Source organism: Dendrobates tinctorius, unplaced genomic scaffold (genome assembly GCF_039654945.1).
Source record: "Dendrobates tinctorius isolate UK_male_01 unplaced genomic scaffold, ASM3965494v1 ptg000346l, whole genome shotgun sequence".
Classification (NCBI taxonomy): domain Eukaryota; kingdom Metazoa; phylum Chordata; class Amphibia; order Anura; family Dendrobatidae; genus Dendrobates; species Dendrobates tinctorius.
The window spans coordinates 51,817-66,769 of record NW_027362012.1 but is presented as its reverse complement, the minus strand read 5'-3'; the positions used below and the strand labels follow the sequence as shown (position 1 = coordinate 66,769).

The following is a 14,953-nucleotide window of genomic DNA, read 5'->3' as shown; positions in this document are numbered from 1 at the left end:
CAAGGTCCCTTCAATCATCCTCCGAAGTCCAGGCTGCATTTGACAGCCTGGAATTTGAAAGGTCACTGTTAGAGGGAAAAAAAGGTTTCTCAGCGGGGTTAGTATCCACCTTACTCAATAGCAGAAAACCAGTGACTACGAAAATTTATGGAAGGATATGGAGGAAATTTTTATCTACCTCAGGCCCGATACGGGAGGGAGAAGTACCGGTAGGGGCAGTACTGGAGTTTCTGCAGAAGGGTTTAGAGTTGGGGTTAGCTGTCAGCACCCTCAAAGTTCACATTTCAGCCCTGGCTGCCTTATTCAACTATGACCTGACAAACAGTAGATGGGTGACCAGGTTTATCCGTGACTGTACTAGAGCTGACTCTGTCCTGTCGCCTAGGCCTCCGCCCTGGGATCTAAATTTAGTCCTATCATCTCTGACAGAAGGTCCATTTGAACCGCTAAACGCAGCATCAGATAAAGCGTTAACTTTGAAGACAGCCTTATTAGTGGCACTCACATCAGCCCATAGGGTCGGGGACTTACACGCACTATCAGCAGACCTGCCATACACTCAGGCCATGGACGATAGGGTTGTGTTAAAATTAGACCCAGCATACCTCCCTAAGGTAGGGTCGAAATTCCACAGGGCTCAGGAGACAGTCTTACCATCCTTTTGTCCTAACGCCGGTAACCAGAAGGAGGAGAGACTTCATTGAGACTTCATTGCTTAGACGTTAGGAGATGTATCCTACAGTATTTAGAGATGACAAAACCGTGGAGAAAACAGAGGGCCTTGTTTGTCTCATACCTGGGGCAAGAAAAGGCCTTAAAGCCTCTAATCAGACTATAGCTAGATGGGTGAGAGAGGCCATCATGCTAGCGTATAGGGGTGCAAGCAGGGCGGTTCCAGAAAGCCTAGAAGCCCATTCCACGAGGGCCATAGCGACATCCTGGGCGGAGAAAGCTGACGCCTCCATCGACCAAATCTGTAAGGCGGCCACTTGGTCCTCTCAGGTCTAATCTGTAATGTTTGAAAAAGGTAGACTATCTGCTACCTCTGATCTCACATTCGGAAGAAGACTGTTACAAGCAGTGATCCCTCCCTAAAGAGAATACAAATCTCTAACTCTCTCGTGGTGCCGTCATGTAGAATGGAAAAACACGGGTATTACATACCCGGTAATGTGTTTTTTCACGAGACATGACGGCACCCTTATATTCCCTCCCTATTGATCACATCATTAGTTGGGTGCATTATTAGCATTATACACTCCCTTTGGTGTTGGAAATTTAGTAGTGTAAAGGATGTATTATTTATGTGAACACTAACCTGCGGAGTTCCTCTCGTGCTCTGTAAAACAGCTGATGCGGAGAGAGGAGCCGCCCCTTTTATCTTGAAGGTTTCCTGTCATCGCTGGGCTGATCCCCTCTCTCGTGGTGCTGTCATGTCTCATGAAAAAACACATTACCAGGTATGTAATACCAGTGTATTCCAACTATGAATATGTAATCCTTCATTTCAGTCATTTAATTCACTCAAGAGTACAATTAGGTGCAAACACAATCTTTACGCACTATTCTGCCCCTTGTAAACTTTGGATGACTGGTTAATCTAGAAATCATTATTCCATATACGACATGTCACTATCATGGTTAATGGAGGTCTGGTCTCTGGGAGCCACACCAATCCTGAGAATGAAGGGGGCCGCAGAGATTTTTCTCTGTACAGCAGCAGTGTCAGGCACCCACTCTGGCACAGCCCCATTTAAGTCAATGTGGCAGACTACAGTACAGTCCGGGGCGCAGACAGTAGAGTTGCCGTACCAGGAAAAACTGAATTAACGCAGTGCTGAAGCAGAACTCTGCCCCTTAATTGTTACAATCGCTTGTGGTCGGACCCCAAAAAGTTATTAAAAGGATTGTATCAAGTTCTTTATTCAGGGGCACATCTGCTTGTCCAGGAGAGTGAGGAAGGGAGCAAGTTGAACTACCAACAAGTGATCGTTCTTAGCAGCGGCATGTTGGCGCCAGCCATCTTCAGAGCGGCACTTTGAAGAGGCTGTTTGCACACTTAGATCTTCAGAGGTGAAGAGAACACGAACTCTAGTGGCTTCTATTGGAGTTAGCAATCCTGACAGACAATGTCCACCGTATAAAGGGCCTTGCCACATGACAGGATAGGACCCAAACCCAGAAACTGGATTTAAAGACGTGTTTCTGGATGTTTGTCATCAATGTAAAGTAAAAAAACCTTGTTTAGCTGGGCAAGAGGTCTCTGACGGGATATAAAGAATAAAGTTTCACCTTGTGGAGAAGACAAACTTGGCATATGGAGAATTACAGGCCATGCAATGCTCCACTGGGAATTTAAATATGCAAATTACTTGCAAGCTTTGTGCTTTATTTCTTCAGAGTTCATGTTTTCTTCCTCTCTGAAAAAGTTGTGTTCATTGCCTAGGAAATGGGCCACCTCTGAGAGACTACAGAGGTGGCTCATAACTTGGCAATGAGCTTACTTTACTCTTAAGAGGTAAATTGCAATGCTGCTAGTTTATAGAAGCACTTCACAATTTTTGACAAGTTATCAAGATGAGAGACCCCCTTTAAGTGATATTTCCTATATGCAAATTGCCTCTTGAGAGGAAGAGAACTTCAACTCTAGTGACACATATTTGAAGAATCAATCCTAAAAGTCAGCTTTGACCCTTTAACAAGCATTGCCACATGACTTACAGATATTGGTTTGTCTCTTATCCTATTTGCAGACACACTTCTGAGCCAAAGCTCCCCCTGCTCCCTCTGGTGGTTACTGAGAGTAGTGGAGCTGGACAGGTTGCTGGAAATTCCCCACCTGACGATAATTGGAAACCTGGGATTACTGGCTGGGAGCATATAATTGAGCAGGCTGCCCTTGGTGCTTGCTGGGGGATTTTCTCCTTGTGCATTTGGAGTTTTTCTGTCTCCTGCCTGATCTGAATGGTTCAGTTAAATGATTCTTTTGCTAATCCTTTGCATCTAATTTGGTTGTGCCATTTTTTGGTTTCTGCTTTGTTGCTAGGGTTCAGCGTACTCCTTGCTGGGGGCAGCGCTGGGCCCTACTCATACTAACATAACAGGGGACTGAACAAACTGCCACAAGCTGTAACATATATTTGCATTGCTTCCAGTTCATACCAGAGTGCTGATCTAGGGGGGGTGAGGTCATGTGGCCTTAGGTTTTTTTGCATGTCAGAGGTGTTGGGTTTCGTGCGTGATTGCAGACAGTATCTTTTCTGTCTTGTCTAGACAGCTTGGGCCCCACCATTTGCTCAGTCTGTTCTCTGCCTGTGTTTGTGTCTCATCTTGTCTCACCGACAATATGTTTGGGGGCTGTCTAGTCCTTTGGGGATCTGCTCCAGGGCAGTTTAGATTTCACCTTTCTGGCTTTAGGCTGTTAGTTCTCCGGCTGTGCCGAGGCGTCTAGGGCATCGTAGGTATGCTCCACAGCTACTGCTAGTTGTGTTGTTAGGATCAGGGGTCTGCAATCTGCTGAGTTACCAACCTCTCTGGTTTTCTGGTGGCCTATCCTGTTCCTGCCATCCTCCTCGGTGACCCATTCATAACACACGTTTCAAGTTTTACCCCTCCTCAGTGCAAAGCAAGAAATCTGATTTGGCAGTATGAGAGGCCTCTGACTGGGGTTCTAGTGATAGATTATGATTAACTAATATAGAAGTCCCTTGTGTAAGCTCTGCTACCTCTGTTCCTCATGTATTTGTCTATATTTGTTTAGCAATATACAAGGAACAGAAATAAATGTTTTAGAAGACCCCCTACTGTCTTTTAGCACACTATGGCAGATACAAATAGGAATCATTTGAGTTTGCAATAAAAACATTGAGCAAATAGTATGAGGTCAGTATTGTAAAGAGAAAGAGAGGACGATGAGACAAGAATAAATGTTCTCCCTTCACACTAACTTAATTTACCTTAAGTATTCTGGCAAAGATTGTTCTCCAAATCATAACCAGGGGGCATTGTGATGTAGATGTACCTCACTGACCATTGGAGCAAATAGAATATTGATTTATACATTTGGAGAAGGGATACAAAGTAAGAGAACAGAATATCTAATATAAATCAATGACATATCACATTCTGATTCGGTTTCTCTATTTACAGGCCAACACAATATAAAATATTACTTTTTCCATTTTGAAGGATACATCTGGGGCCAGTGATGATGTACAGTGTAGATGTCATACTGATATTTGCAGTTAAACCCAAATGAAACCTTTAAAAACAAGATGATTTAATTTGCAAAAACATCAGTATCAAAGTTTGAGGTTTTAGGCCTCTAGTGTAAGCTTAGTACTTTATGTGAATCAAGCACTGCGTACATTGCCCCTCTGATTTCTAATGTTTCATTTTAAAGGCAATATGTAAATCAGAAAATATCCTTTTGTTTACAAAAATAAAGCATGAAATCTGAAATGTTAGGTTTTTTTTTCCCAATTCTCCAAATTATCAGCCAAATATTCAAAATGCACATTAAGAGCCCATGGGGGTCGGGAACTTAATCAATGTAAAGCCTTTCTCCCATATAGAAAATTATGAAAGGCATAATAAAGTGTAGTACTCCTACTAATTACAAGAAACAATGGAGTAGCCATGAACCACAAAAATAGAATAAAAGATGATGTTTCTTATTAAATAAACTTTAAGTAACATTACAAAACAATAGGTCTTGTAACAAAGGAGGAACAACAAGTACGAGGGGGGTGTTCCTATCAAAAGTATCCACAATGGTACCAAAATCACCAAGTAATAAGGTGTTATGTCTAGGTGATGAGTGACAAGTGTAAACTAGCTCCACATTCTTTACAGCTTATAAAGAGATTCAGTGCATGTAAGGATGCAGAGCGGTAAGAAAGAGTAGATATGCTGACCTTAGATGTATCAGTATAATACAAACTGCAAATTATGCAGATTTCATGAATGTCACCAAGGATAATCAAGCCAAACACGGTGCACAGGTTCCCACATACTGTATATAACAAAAGTAATTCTCCAAATTAGTATTTTAAAAAAACTGGACTTAAAAGTTGAAGGTATAATAGTAAAACATTAAAATTTGAGAGTCCTCAGTGGTTGATACTTTTTAAAGGCTAACTGAAAATCTTAGCTACTTACAGGTAACGGGATTTTACAGAGCTCATGACAGCACCACTTGAGAGAGGGGATCCGCCCATCAAGGACAAAAACCCTACTGAATAGAAGGGTGGTACCTCTCCTCCACATTAGTTGAGTTTAGTTGAGAGGACCTCCAAACAGTAACGCAACCATCACCAATCAACATTTCTTCTTAAACATCCCTAAAAGTGCACACCAACTGCTCTAAAATCCCATTACTGATAAGTAACCAAGAGTTTTCCCCTTCTCCCATGACAACACCACTTGAGAGATTTATATAGACAAAAACAACTTAGGGAAAGATCAATGCCTGTAACAATGTTCTCCAAAGGACAGATCATCAGGAGAAGACAGATTAAAGTTGATAATGTTTATAGAATTTTACCAAATAGTGGCAACAAATTTTTGTATCAACCACAAAAGAAGAGAATCACCTTAATAAATTTTAAAATATTCCTTTTATTGTAACAAAGAATTATTTAAAATGACCACATATATATAGATCCATAGAATTTATACCCACAAGAGGACAGCAGCAGACCACTTTTAATATAGTTTTGAGCAAATAATTAATTACATCAATACATAATTGGTACATTTGTATCCCATATCAAAAAGAGCATCATGAATCATGTAAACAAACACCACCCTACATAATATTTATAAATTGATTATGTGCCCAAGAAAAACTTAATGATCCGCAAATTATAGAAGGCCTGTGTGAAATTATACGAGCGGGCAAACTCCTGCTCCTAATCATACCAACACATTTGTATAGCAAATCATATATGGAAAAAAGCCTGTATAAAATAATGCGGGCGGAAATATTCTGCTCCGAAACTGACCACAGCAATCTGATAAACAGCTGAATCCAGACAAAAAAAAAAAGAGGGCATGAAAGGTATTTACCTAATAGGGTGCTGACAATGCGTGCTCCGTTGCCGATCCCCGCGCCTCGACGCGCGTTTCGCCCTTACTGCTTCTTCTTCCGGGGGTGTGGCTAAGTGTGGTTAGGGTAAGTTCTTTATATATTCACCATCAAGATGGTTTAAATTCGGTTTGTTTGTTCCTTGATTCCAGTTCTTTGGATTCTTCCTTGATTGAGTATTAACTTGTTGAAAATAAATGCATTATGAGTCAATACAAACTCCAATAGAACAACACCATCTATCTCCAATTTCAGGGCACTGCGATAGGGGCCATTTGTGCCCCCTCGTATGCAAATTTATTTCTTGGGGCCTGGAAGAGGGATGTCTTCGGTGATGACCTCATCCAGGAAATGAACCATGTTCATAACTGGATGAGGTGCATTGACAACATCCTTTTCTTTTGGGATGGTCCCATTTCAGGTCTCCATAAGGTAACTGATATTGCGATCATTTTTATTAAGATGTTCAAACGGACTTCAAATATGGAAGAGAGATTGATTTTTTGAACATCCAAATGATGATTGGTAATGATGGTCTTTTAAATACCAATGTATTCCGCAAGGCTACAGCTACAAATTCCTTTTTGTCAGCTGATTCGTCCCATCCGGTCTCCACAATTTGTGGGATTCCAGTGGGACAATTTTTACGAGCTAAAAGAATCTGCTCAAAGAATGATAATTTTGAAGAACAAGCTGTAGATCAGTGTTTGCAGTCTTCTCTCGATCTGTCTACTACCAAAAAATCTTCCAAATACAGAATTATTAAAACAGTCCATTCTCGAAGATGTGCTGTAACCTCTAAAATGATCTTTGTAAATACCCTCGGAGCCATGGAAAGCCCGAAGGGTGAGCCCTGTACTGAAAGTGTCTGATCTGTTTGTTTATGTACAAAGATACTCTCAGGTACTGTTGATCTTCCGCCCATATTGGAACGTGGTAATAAGCGCCCTTTAAATCCAAAACACTCAAGCAACAGTCTGGGAATAGCATGTTGATAGTCGATCTTATGGATTCCATCTTGAAGGGCTTGGAGATCAGAAATTTGTTCAGCCCTTTTCTGGTTGACTATAGTCCTGAAGCTGCCATCTGGCTTTTTGTTTTTATTAGGAATAGGGGACAATAAAATCCTTTTCCCCACTGATGTAACGGCACTTCCATCAACACTTATTTGTGTACCAAACCTAGTACTTCTGTCTCTAGGGCTAATTGTTCTCCAGGACTTCTGGGAGAGGTTATCCTGAATGTGTGACGGGGAGCAAACCTGAATTCTAGCTTTAGCCCTGACCGAATTATCTTTAGAATTCAGGAACTGGATGAAATTTTCTCCCAGGCAGGCTGGAAGCATGTCACTTTGAAGGCCCTTCTTCTAAGACTTGAAAGCCTTCTAACATGAAGCCTCCGCTCCTTGGTATCCTATACTTCTACTTCCTCTATTCTCTGGGGGGACTTGTTCCTGTTGTACCTTCTCTTGTGAAAGGAACCTTTACAGCGAGGGAAGGACGTGCTAGTAAACCCCTTATTTCTGTCTGCTGCTTTATGTTGTATGTCATTTAGTGCCTGCCTAAATAGATATTCCCCTCACATGGGATTGAGAATAATGTTGCCTTAGATTAGTGACCAGATCAGCCAATGTGTCAAACGCTGGCCATAGAGCATAGTGGCTCAAGAGCTGGCCGTGGGATGTCCAATCTAACAGAGTCTGACGAAGGATCAGCAAAAATGGCAGCAGCTCCCTACATTAGCAGATTTGCCAGCATCTTTTCTCTTGGAGGGTTATTTTTATTTTGCGCCTGCTGTAACCAGACAATCATAGATCTAGCCGTGTAAGTTCCTGCTATTGCAGGCTTCAAGGCTCCGACCAAAAATTCCCTTGTTTGCTTTAAATATATTTTAAATAACTTTTTTGTCCAGGGGGTCTTTAAGGGCTCCCAGATCTTCAAAGGGTAAGGTACTGCCCTTTTATTCAGTAGGTTTCCTGTCCTTGATGGATGGATACTCTCTCTCAGGTGGTGTTGTCATGGGAGGTGAAAAACCGGTAAATAGCAAGTTTTTGAGACTACTTAGCATCGTATAACAAAATCTGAAGAGTCACATATTTATGCACAAAAGGACACAGTAATAATGAAATGGATAAGACAAGTTAAATGAAACAGAACTTTCAATGTGCAAGAGGGAGAAACAGTTGTGGCAGTAAGTATTGAAGCAGTACATAGATAAAGAGTGTTAAAGTCTTACTGTGCTGTAATTGAGGTCTGTTACTGGTTGTGATGCCCTCACAAGGTCTGAGGAGCACATTCCTTAATTGATGTAAAAAGACATAGAAGACCTATTTGAATCAGGGCTACCATCCAAGAACAATTGAAAACCAGATTGCAAGAGCCACCAGAATTTTAAGGAATCATATCCTATATTACAAAAACTAAAGTAGAGAGCAAATCGGGAATCTCTAGTGGTCACCTACAATGCGAATCTGGAGATACTAAGGAGAGCTGCACGGATCTACAACCTTTATTAGAAAAAGATGGCCAACTAAAATCTATATTTCCAGACCTACCCCATTTCTGTGTTTTAGCCCCCAAGAGAAGAACCAAAATGCAGCTCCCTGGATTACAGACAGAAGGATGACGACAACAACAGGATGCCTCTTGGGGTTACATACAACCCCCATATGAGAAAAATTGGTGCTGATCTCCAACCCATATTATAGAAATCACAGACTTAAATAAATATTCCCAGAACTCCCACTTCCTCTCCTACAAACAACCCCCTAACTTAAGGAATTCCTTGTCAAAAGTGTCCTCTCTTCACAATCAGTGGACGGGCACATTCCCATGCAGCAATAAAAAAAAATTCAAAATTTGCACCCACATATCACCAACACATACAGTCTGCATACCAAACACAAATCAGGACTATAAGGTCATGGACATCTTTTCATTCACATCCTCCAACGTGGTATACATGATACAATGTACAAAGTGCCTTGGAGGAATCTATATTGGGGAAACCATACAAAAACTACAAACAAGGATAAATATAACAGACAATCAGGAAAGAACTGGACACGCCTGTGGGAAAACATTTCTCTGGATCTGAACAACAGTATAACAGTTTTAGCAGTCTTAAGCCCCCGTTACACACACAATATCGATGACGCTTTAGCGATATCGCTGACGCAGCAGCGATATTGCTAGTGATATCGCTATGTGTGATACTTAACCAGCGGGGGAGCCGGTCGGAGTGATCGCTGATCGCGTGAGAACGTCCTGGACCGCTTCTCTTCGGCCACTTCCTGCTGGGCTTCCTCCTGGCGCCGACGAGCGACGCGTGGACGCAGGCGGGAGGACGTCTTCATCGTCGCGTCTGACAGGTAAGTAACGACCGCTGCTATGTCACTGGTGAGATCTGCCTGTTTGGCAGCTCACCAGCGACCATTTAGCGATGCACCAATTATCCTGACCGGGTCGTATCGTGGTCGGAATCGATGGAGCATCGCTAAATGTAACGGTACCCTTAGAACTAAAGGGTCATTTAAAAGGAGGACACAGAGAGAAGAATTTGGGACTTCAAACTGATAAGGATGTTCAATTCTTTGATAAATCCAGGTGTTAAACTGAGTCCTAGTGTCACTCACTTCATGGATACAATTCATATCTCCACCAGACGACCTCCAGATAACTAAGGGAACATTCCCACCGCCTCTCCATTTAAAAATCCCTAAGTTGATATCCTTGGCTTATCTTTATGAGGCATCACCTCTTTCACATCATGAACAAATCTCCTGTTGTAAAATCTCTTACATGTTGTGCTCTTTTCTTATTAATTCATTTGAAAGCTTCCAGAGCGCAGGGGCTCCTTCAGGTAGGTTTACAAATATAGATTTTTCTTTTTTAGCCAATAAAATTATCACTCCGAGAATACTTTTGTCATTTTTGGGCAGAATAGTATTCACATCAATTTTCCTGGCCAGCACTGTACCACCACAATATAATTGTTTTATTGTACATTACAAAAATTAAGGAATGTGCTCCTCAGACCCTTTGGCATCACAACCCTGGGCCAGACTTCAGAGGACAATGAAATTTTCACACCCCTTATCTGTGAACTGCTTCAATATTTACGGCCACCACTGTTTCTCCCCTTCCCTCAATGATAGTTCTGATTCACGTCACTTGTCTCATCTATTGCATTAGTCTTGTATCCCGTTGTCTATAAATATGCGACTCTCCAGATATTGTGTTATTTTATGCCTGATGAACAGACCCGAATTGTCTCGAAAGCTCGAAATTTGTTATCGTTTCAGTGAGCCATTAAAAGGTAACATAATAACATTTAATAGTCCTATCGACTGGCTAAGGCCTGTTTCACACTTCAGTTTTTTTCCATCAGTCAAGGTCCGCCGTTTTCCTAAAAAAAACGGATCCGCCATTTTGTTTGGCGGATCTGTTTTTTTTCCCATTGACTTGCATGACTGGCGGATCTTGACGGATTGCCATCCGTCGGATCCGCCAATTTTTTTGCGTCCGCCGACATGCCCGGACGGAGCTTATAAGGTTTTTTTGCCTGAAGGATCCGCATTTTTGTACTGCGCATGCCCGGAGGAATGATCTCAGACGGAAATTTAACCCTGAAATCATTTCTGCCGGATGGTAAAAATTCGCTCTCTCTCTATTTTGGCGGATTTTAACTGACAACAAAAAACTGAAGTGTGAAACAGGCAAATAGATATTTTCGGCATAATACTAAACACTCACACTTCCAGTTCTGTACTGAAGACTTTTATCCAGTCTATGATGGCAATGAGACTGCTGAAGAGTGAAAAAAAATCAACTCTATAAACACTAGATGACTGAATCTATGATTCATAATAGGTCCCTTCAAAACAGCATTCGTACCAGATGACATATTTATACAGACATTGCAAGTTTGGTGGAGAAGAAGGATTTGGAAGAATATTTGCACACATGTGAAAGGCTGAGGATGGGGTAAAATTGCTTTACTGTTTTTCAATTAAATAAAGTGTATGTAGATATATCAAGAGTCTCATTGTCTGGAAAAACTCTACATACTATATATAGGTAAAGCTAGGGGTTTATGTGGCAGAATGTTGATGGGATGGATGTTGCACTGGAGGATTACCTGGAGTTTCCTTTCTGACATCTGTACGCATACGCTGGCCACATCCTTTACATAGGTGGGAAACCTCTGTTGCCAGTGGTCAATGTTGGCCGATTTATTGCTGTGCTGCACCTGGTCGAACATCACCGTGATTGCACTCTCCTCAATCTTCTCCACATCTCCATACAGAACAGGAACTCTGAGCACAGCAGCACCTTCCCATCAAAAGGACATTAAAAAAAAATTGTGGTTAATATTTTCTATAGAAGTTTTTTCCAGGAAAAGATAGACATCTTACCATCATTGTTCTGAAGAACAACTCGCTCTCCTTCTAGCTTGGTTTTACCATAGGTATTCAAAGGATTGGGCTCAGAATCTTCTCTGTATGGAGGGCTAGATCCATCAAAAACATAATCTGTGCTAATGTAGATCAGGAATGCTCCAGTTCCAGCTATAAGTATGGAAGAAAATCCAAACTTAACACCTTGTAGAGTACAAACTTGTTTGTTTAGCTAAGCTATATAGGCAACTTCTTTCTATCGACATTTATGGACAGTGCCCTAAAATACGCAAGATTTCTCCTGCTTTTTTTTTAGAATAATGTTTTGCAAACATCCATTTACATACATTGCACTATATTTTTGCATTGATTCTGAGTACAGAATTGAAACAAAAAAAATCTGAATTATCAAAATTATCAAAATGTAAGCCATTTGGACAATACTGACATATGTAAAGATATGTAAAGCTTTGTGCGACTGGCACTATTGTTTATGACCCATTCCCCCCTCCCTGGATGATAGAACAAATGTTGCCTGTAGATACATTTTTGGGTTCACATTATATAAGTCTTTCAGATTTTAGTAGTGATAATCGGATTCAACAACATAATTTCAATGAACATTAAAATGGAAGTAGAGTTTCAGCTGGGTCATTTTATACACTAGTAGACTGATGAGGAGTGATGACCACATTGCTATCTACTGGTCGTTCTCTCACTGGGCAGATGGTTATAATGTCAGACCAACGGGGCAGTTTCCTGATGGATTGGAAAATCAGTATCGGCATAGATAGCCATGTCAATGTGATCATCACTACCCTTTAGTGCATTGCTCATGGATAGGTGGCATCAAATTGTGAACCTTGACCACTTACACCACGTTCATATGACGTTTTAGCCACTCATCAGTGACTCCATCACGGTTCTAGTCTGCAGCTCGGAAAAACGGGGTTCAGGGGTAGCCGCTGATAGAACCATGGACCTTAATGAAGTATTCGGAATCACTTTATGTTTTCTCTGAACTCATTTTAGACAGGGTCTGCTTTTTTTCAGGCTGGTACACAAACGTGGATGACGGCTTCTTTTGTGCCTGCCTCAATAACGCAGTTACTGTAAAAAAGGAGGTCATGCAGAGCACAAAGTGACTCAGTCTGCTACATTATAGTCAATGACTGATGGCAGATAGGCCTGAATCCTGGATTTCAGGGCTTCAGACAGAAGCCTTGGCATACGGCTAAAATGTGATGTGAACCCAGCTTTATCATCAGACATGTGGCTTACACATTACCTGATGACTTACACGCTAAAGACTGAATAAAGCATTCGGCCATGCACAGTATATGCTCAGGCATTGGAAAAGGGGGAAAAAGAATGTTGAAGGTAGGCCTAATAGTATAAAGGCATGCTTTCTTGTGGAATGAGTGTAATGAGGCCACCACTACATACTTTGTGATTCTTAAAGGAATTTTCTGGTCTAAAGCTACAAATCTGCAGTCAAAATGTGACTGCAAGCTTGTGAATGCTCATATTGTGTGCCCTGCGCACACGTCAGGCGTGACGTGACGGCCACATTCCGACTAGACTGTTTCCACTCTTGCTTAATATACCTGCATTGAGCGAGTCAGCAACCATCTAGTAGGAATGTGGCCAGGAGTATGCATACAGCATTCTTGCAGTCAGATGACGGCTTGCTCCCTACACGGGAAAATCCTCACAGCGTGTAGTGCATGTGATATGAGGAGTCATAAGTCAATGTGAATGCAGACTTGTAGCTTTAGACCTGACCAACCCTTTAAACTTCATCCTGCAAATTCCATTTTAAACAGACTGCATCAAAGGGGTAACATTGCGCAGTGTCCACCTCGCATGAGATTTACAGTTTTCTTACACGCCAATTTCAGAGAATTAGAACACAGGGGAAAGAAAAAAGATTTACAACATGTTAAGATTATGTGAGATTACCTGCGACTTTAGCTATATTTTCAGAAGCCCCCACATTTAGCATGGTAGCAGAATATGGATTGGTCTCAACTATATCAGGTCTCCTCTCAGCAGCGCAATGAACAATCACATCCGGCTGTCAAAAAAAATAAAATACAAACTAGAATTTAGATTCCGTAAAATATAATTTCTTAAAATACAGGAGTATACAGCAGTCATCAAATCTTGTATGCAGAGGGAGTGAAACGGAGGACTATAGCCATGTGCACATTTTGCAATAAACCAGTTTTTTAAGTACCATTTTTCTGCATTACACTACGTGGTCTAAGTAATAGAAGATATAAAATATATCTCATGACGAGGATCTGTCATCAGATCTAACAATACATTGTGTAGAAATCAAGAAATAGATCCCCTGGCCCTGATGACGGTGGTAATACTTCTTTTGGAATGGGTTTACAAACTGAGTCTTTATCCCTCTGTGAACTCTCAGCGATACCCGGCCAGACCTTCTAAATCCAAGTGCACTCATGCTGTAGACTCATCTCCACCCATCGCTTTTCCCAACAAATATAGAAATTGTGTTAAGGGTACCTGTAATATTGTACACATAGTCCGATCTGTGGACAGCATTGTACAGAGAAGGAGAAGCTGAGCAGAATGGTATATAGATTTGGAGGAAAAAAAAAAAAAAAAAAAAAAAAAAAAAAATCAGTAAAACTTGCATTTTATTCATTGAAATCCCTAGTGTATGTTTGGATAAAAGTCCACTGGGCTTTCCCTACTTTGTGATTGACAGACTTTCCTGTATGACTGTGCATGAAAAGATAGCTGACAATCACTCAGTAGGACCGCCCACTGGACTCATATGCAGACAAACACCAGGAATTTCAATGCAAAAAGTACAAGTTTCAGAAACTTTTCCCACTAAAATGTAGAACAACCTGATCAGCTCTTCAGGCACTATGACATTACATGGCTATGGCAGTTAATGGGACAAATCTGCTGGAAGGGTTTTAAAAGCACATAAACATGGATATTTAGACTGAGCACCCCAGTGGGGACAGTGACAATGTCATACAGCAATGTAGAATATGGCATAGCTATAGAAGGCAAATACATTTTAACTATAAAATGGGGTCCTGTCGTTCGACATTGTTTACAGAGATGACCATGAACCTTCAAAATGGTTTACAAAATTAGATACAATCTGGGGATTAATGGCAAACCAAAAAAAATCCCCTAAAAAACAAAATGTATTAAGTATATTAACATTACAACCTCAAAACAAACCACAATAAATTAAAAACTATTAGATATCAACAAGGTACAATACCCAACCATGTGAAAAACTCTTAATAGTAAGGAGTGCCTCAAACACAGACTAGAGTACACCGATATAGAGGAAAGCACTACGCTTTATCCTAAATATGCCACGGAGGTTGGCATCCTAGGGACAAGCGCAAAATGGCGCCTCCACTCAACCTTGGATAACCTATTAAACCTGATGATTAATCCCCAAAGAT

General features: G+C 41.0%; 1 protein-coding gene across 1 annotated transcript in view; it reads right to left on the bottom strand.

The window, feature by feature from the left end:
• MAT2B (methionine adenosyltransferase 2 non-catalytic beta subunit) overlaps positions 1-14,953 on the bottom strand; it is a 78,431-nt gene that overhangs the window by 12,576 nt on the left and 50,902 nt on the right. The window contains exons 3-5 of the mRNA XM_073562314.1: positions 13,449-13,563; positions 11,505-11,657; positions 11,228-11,421 (exon numbers count right to left, since the gene is read on the bottom strand). Of these exons, the coding sequence (XP_073418415.1) occupies positions 11,228-11,421; positions 11,505-11,657; positions 13,449-13,563 (462 nt within the window). The remainder of the gene's footprint in view (positions 1-11,227; positions 11,422-11,504; positions 11,658-13,448; positions 13,564-14,953) is intronic.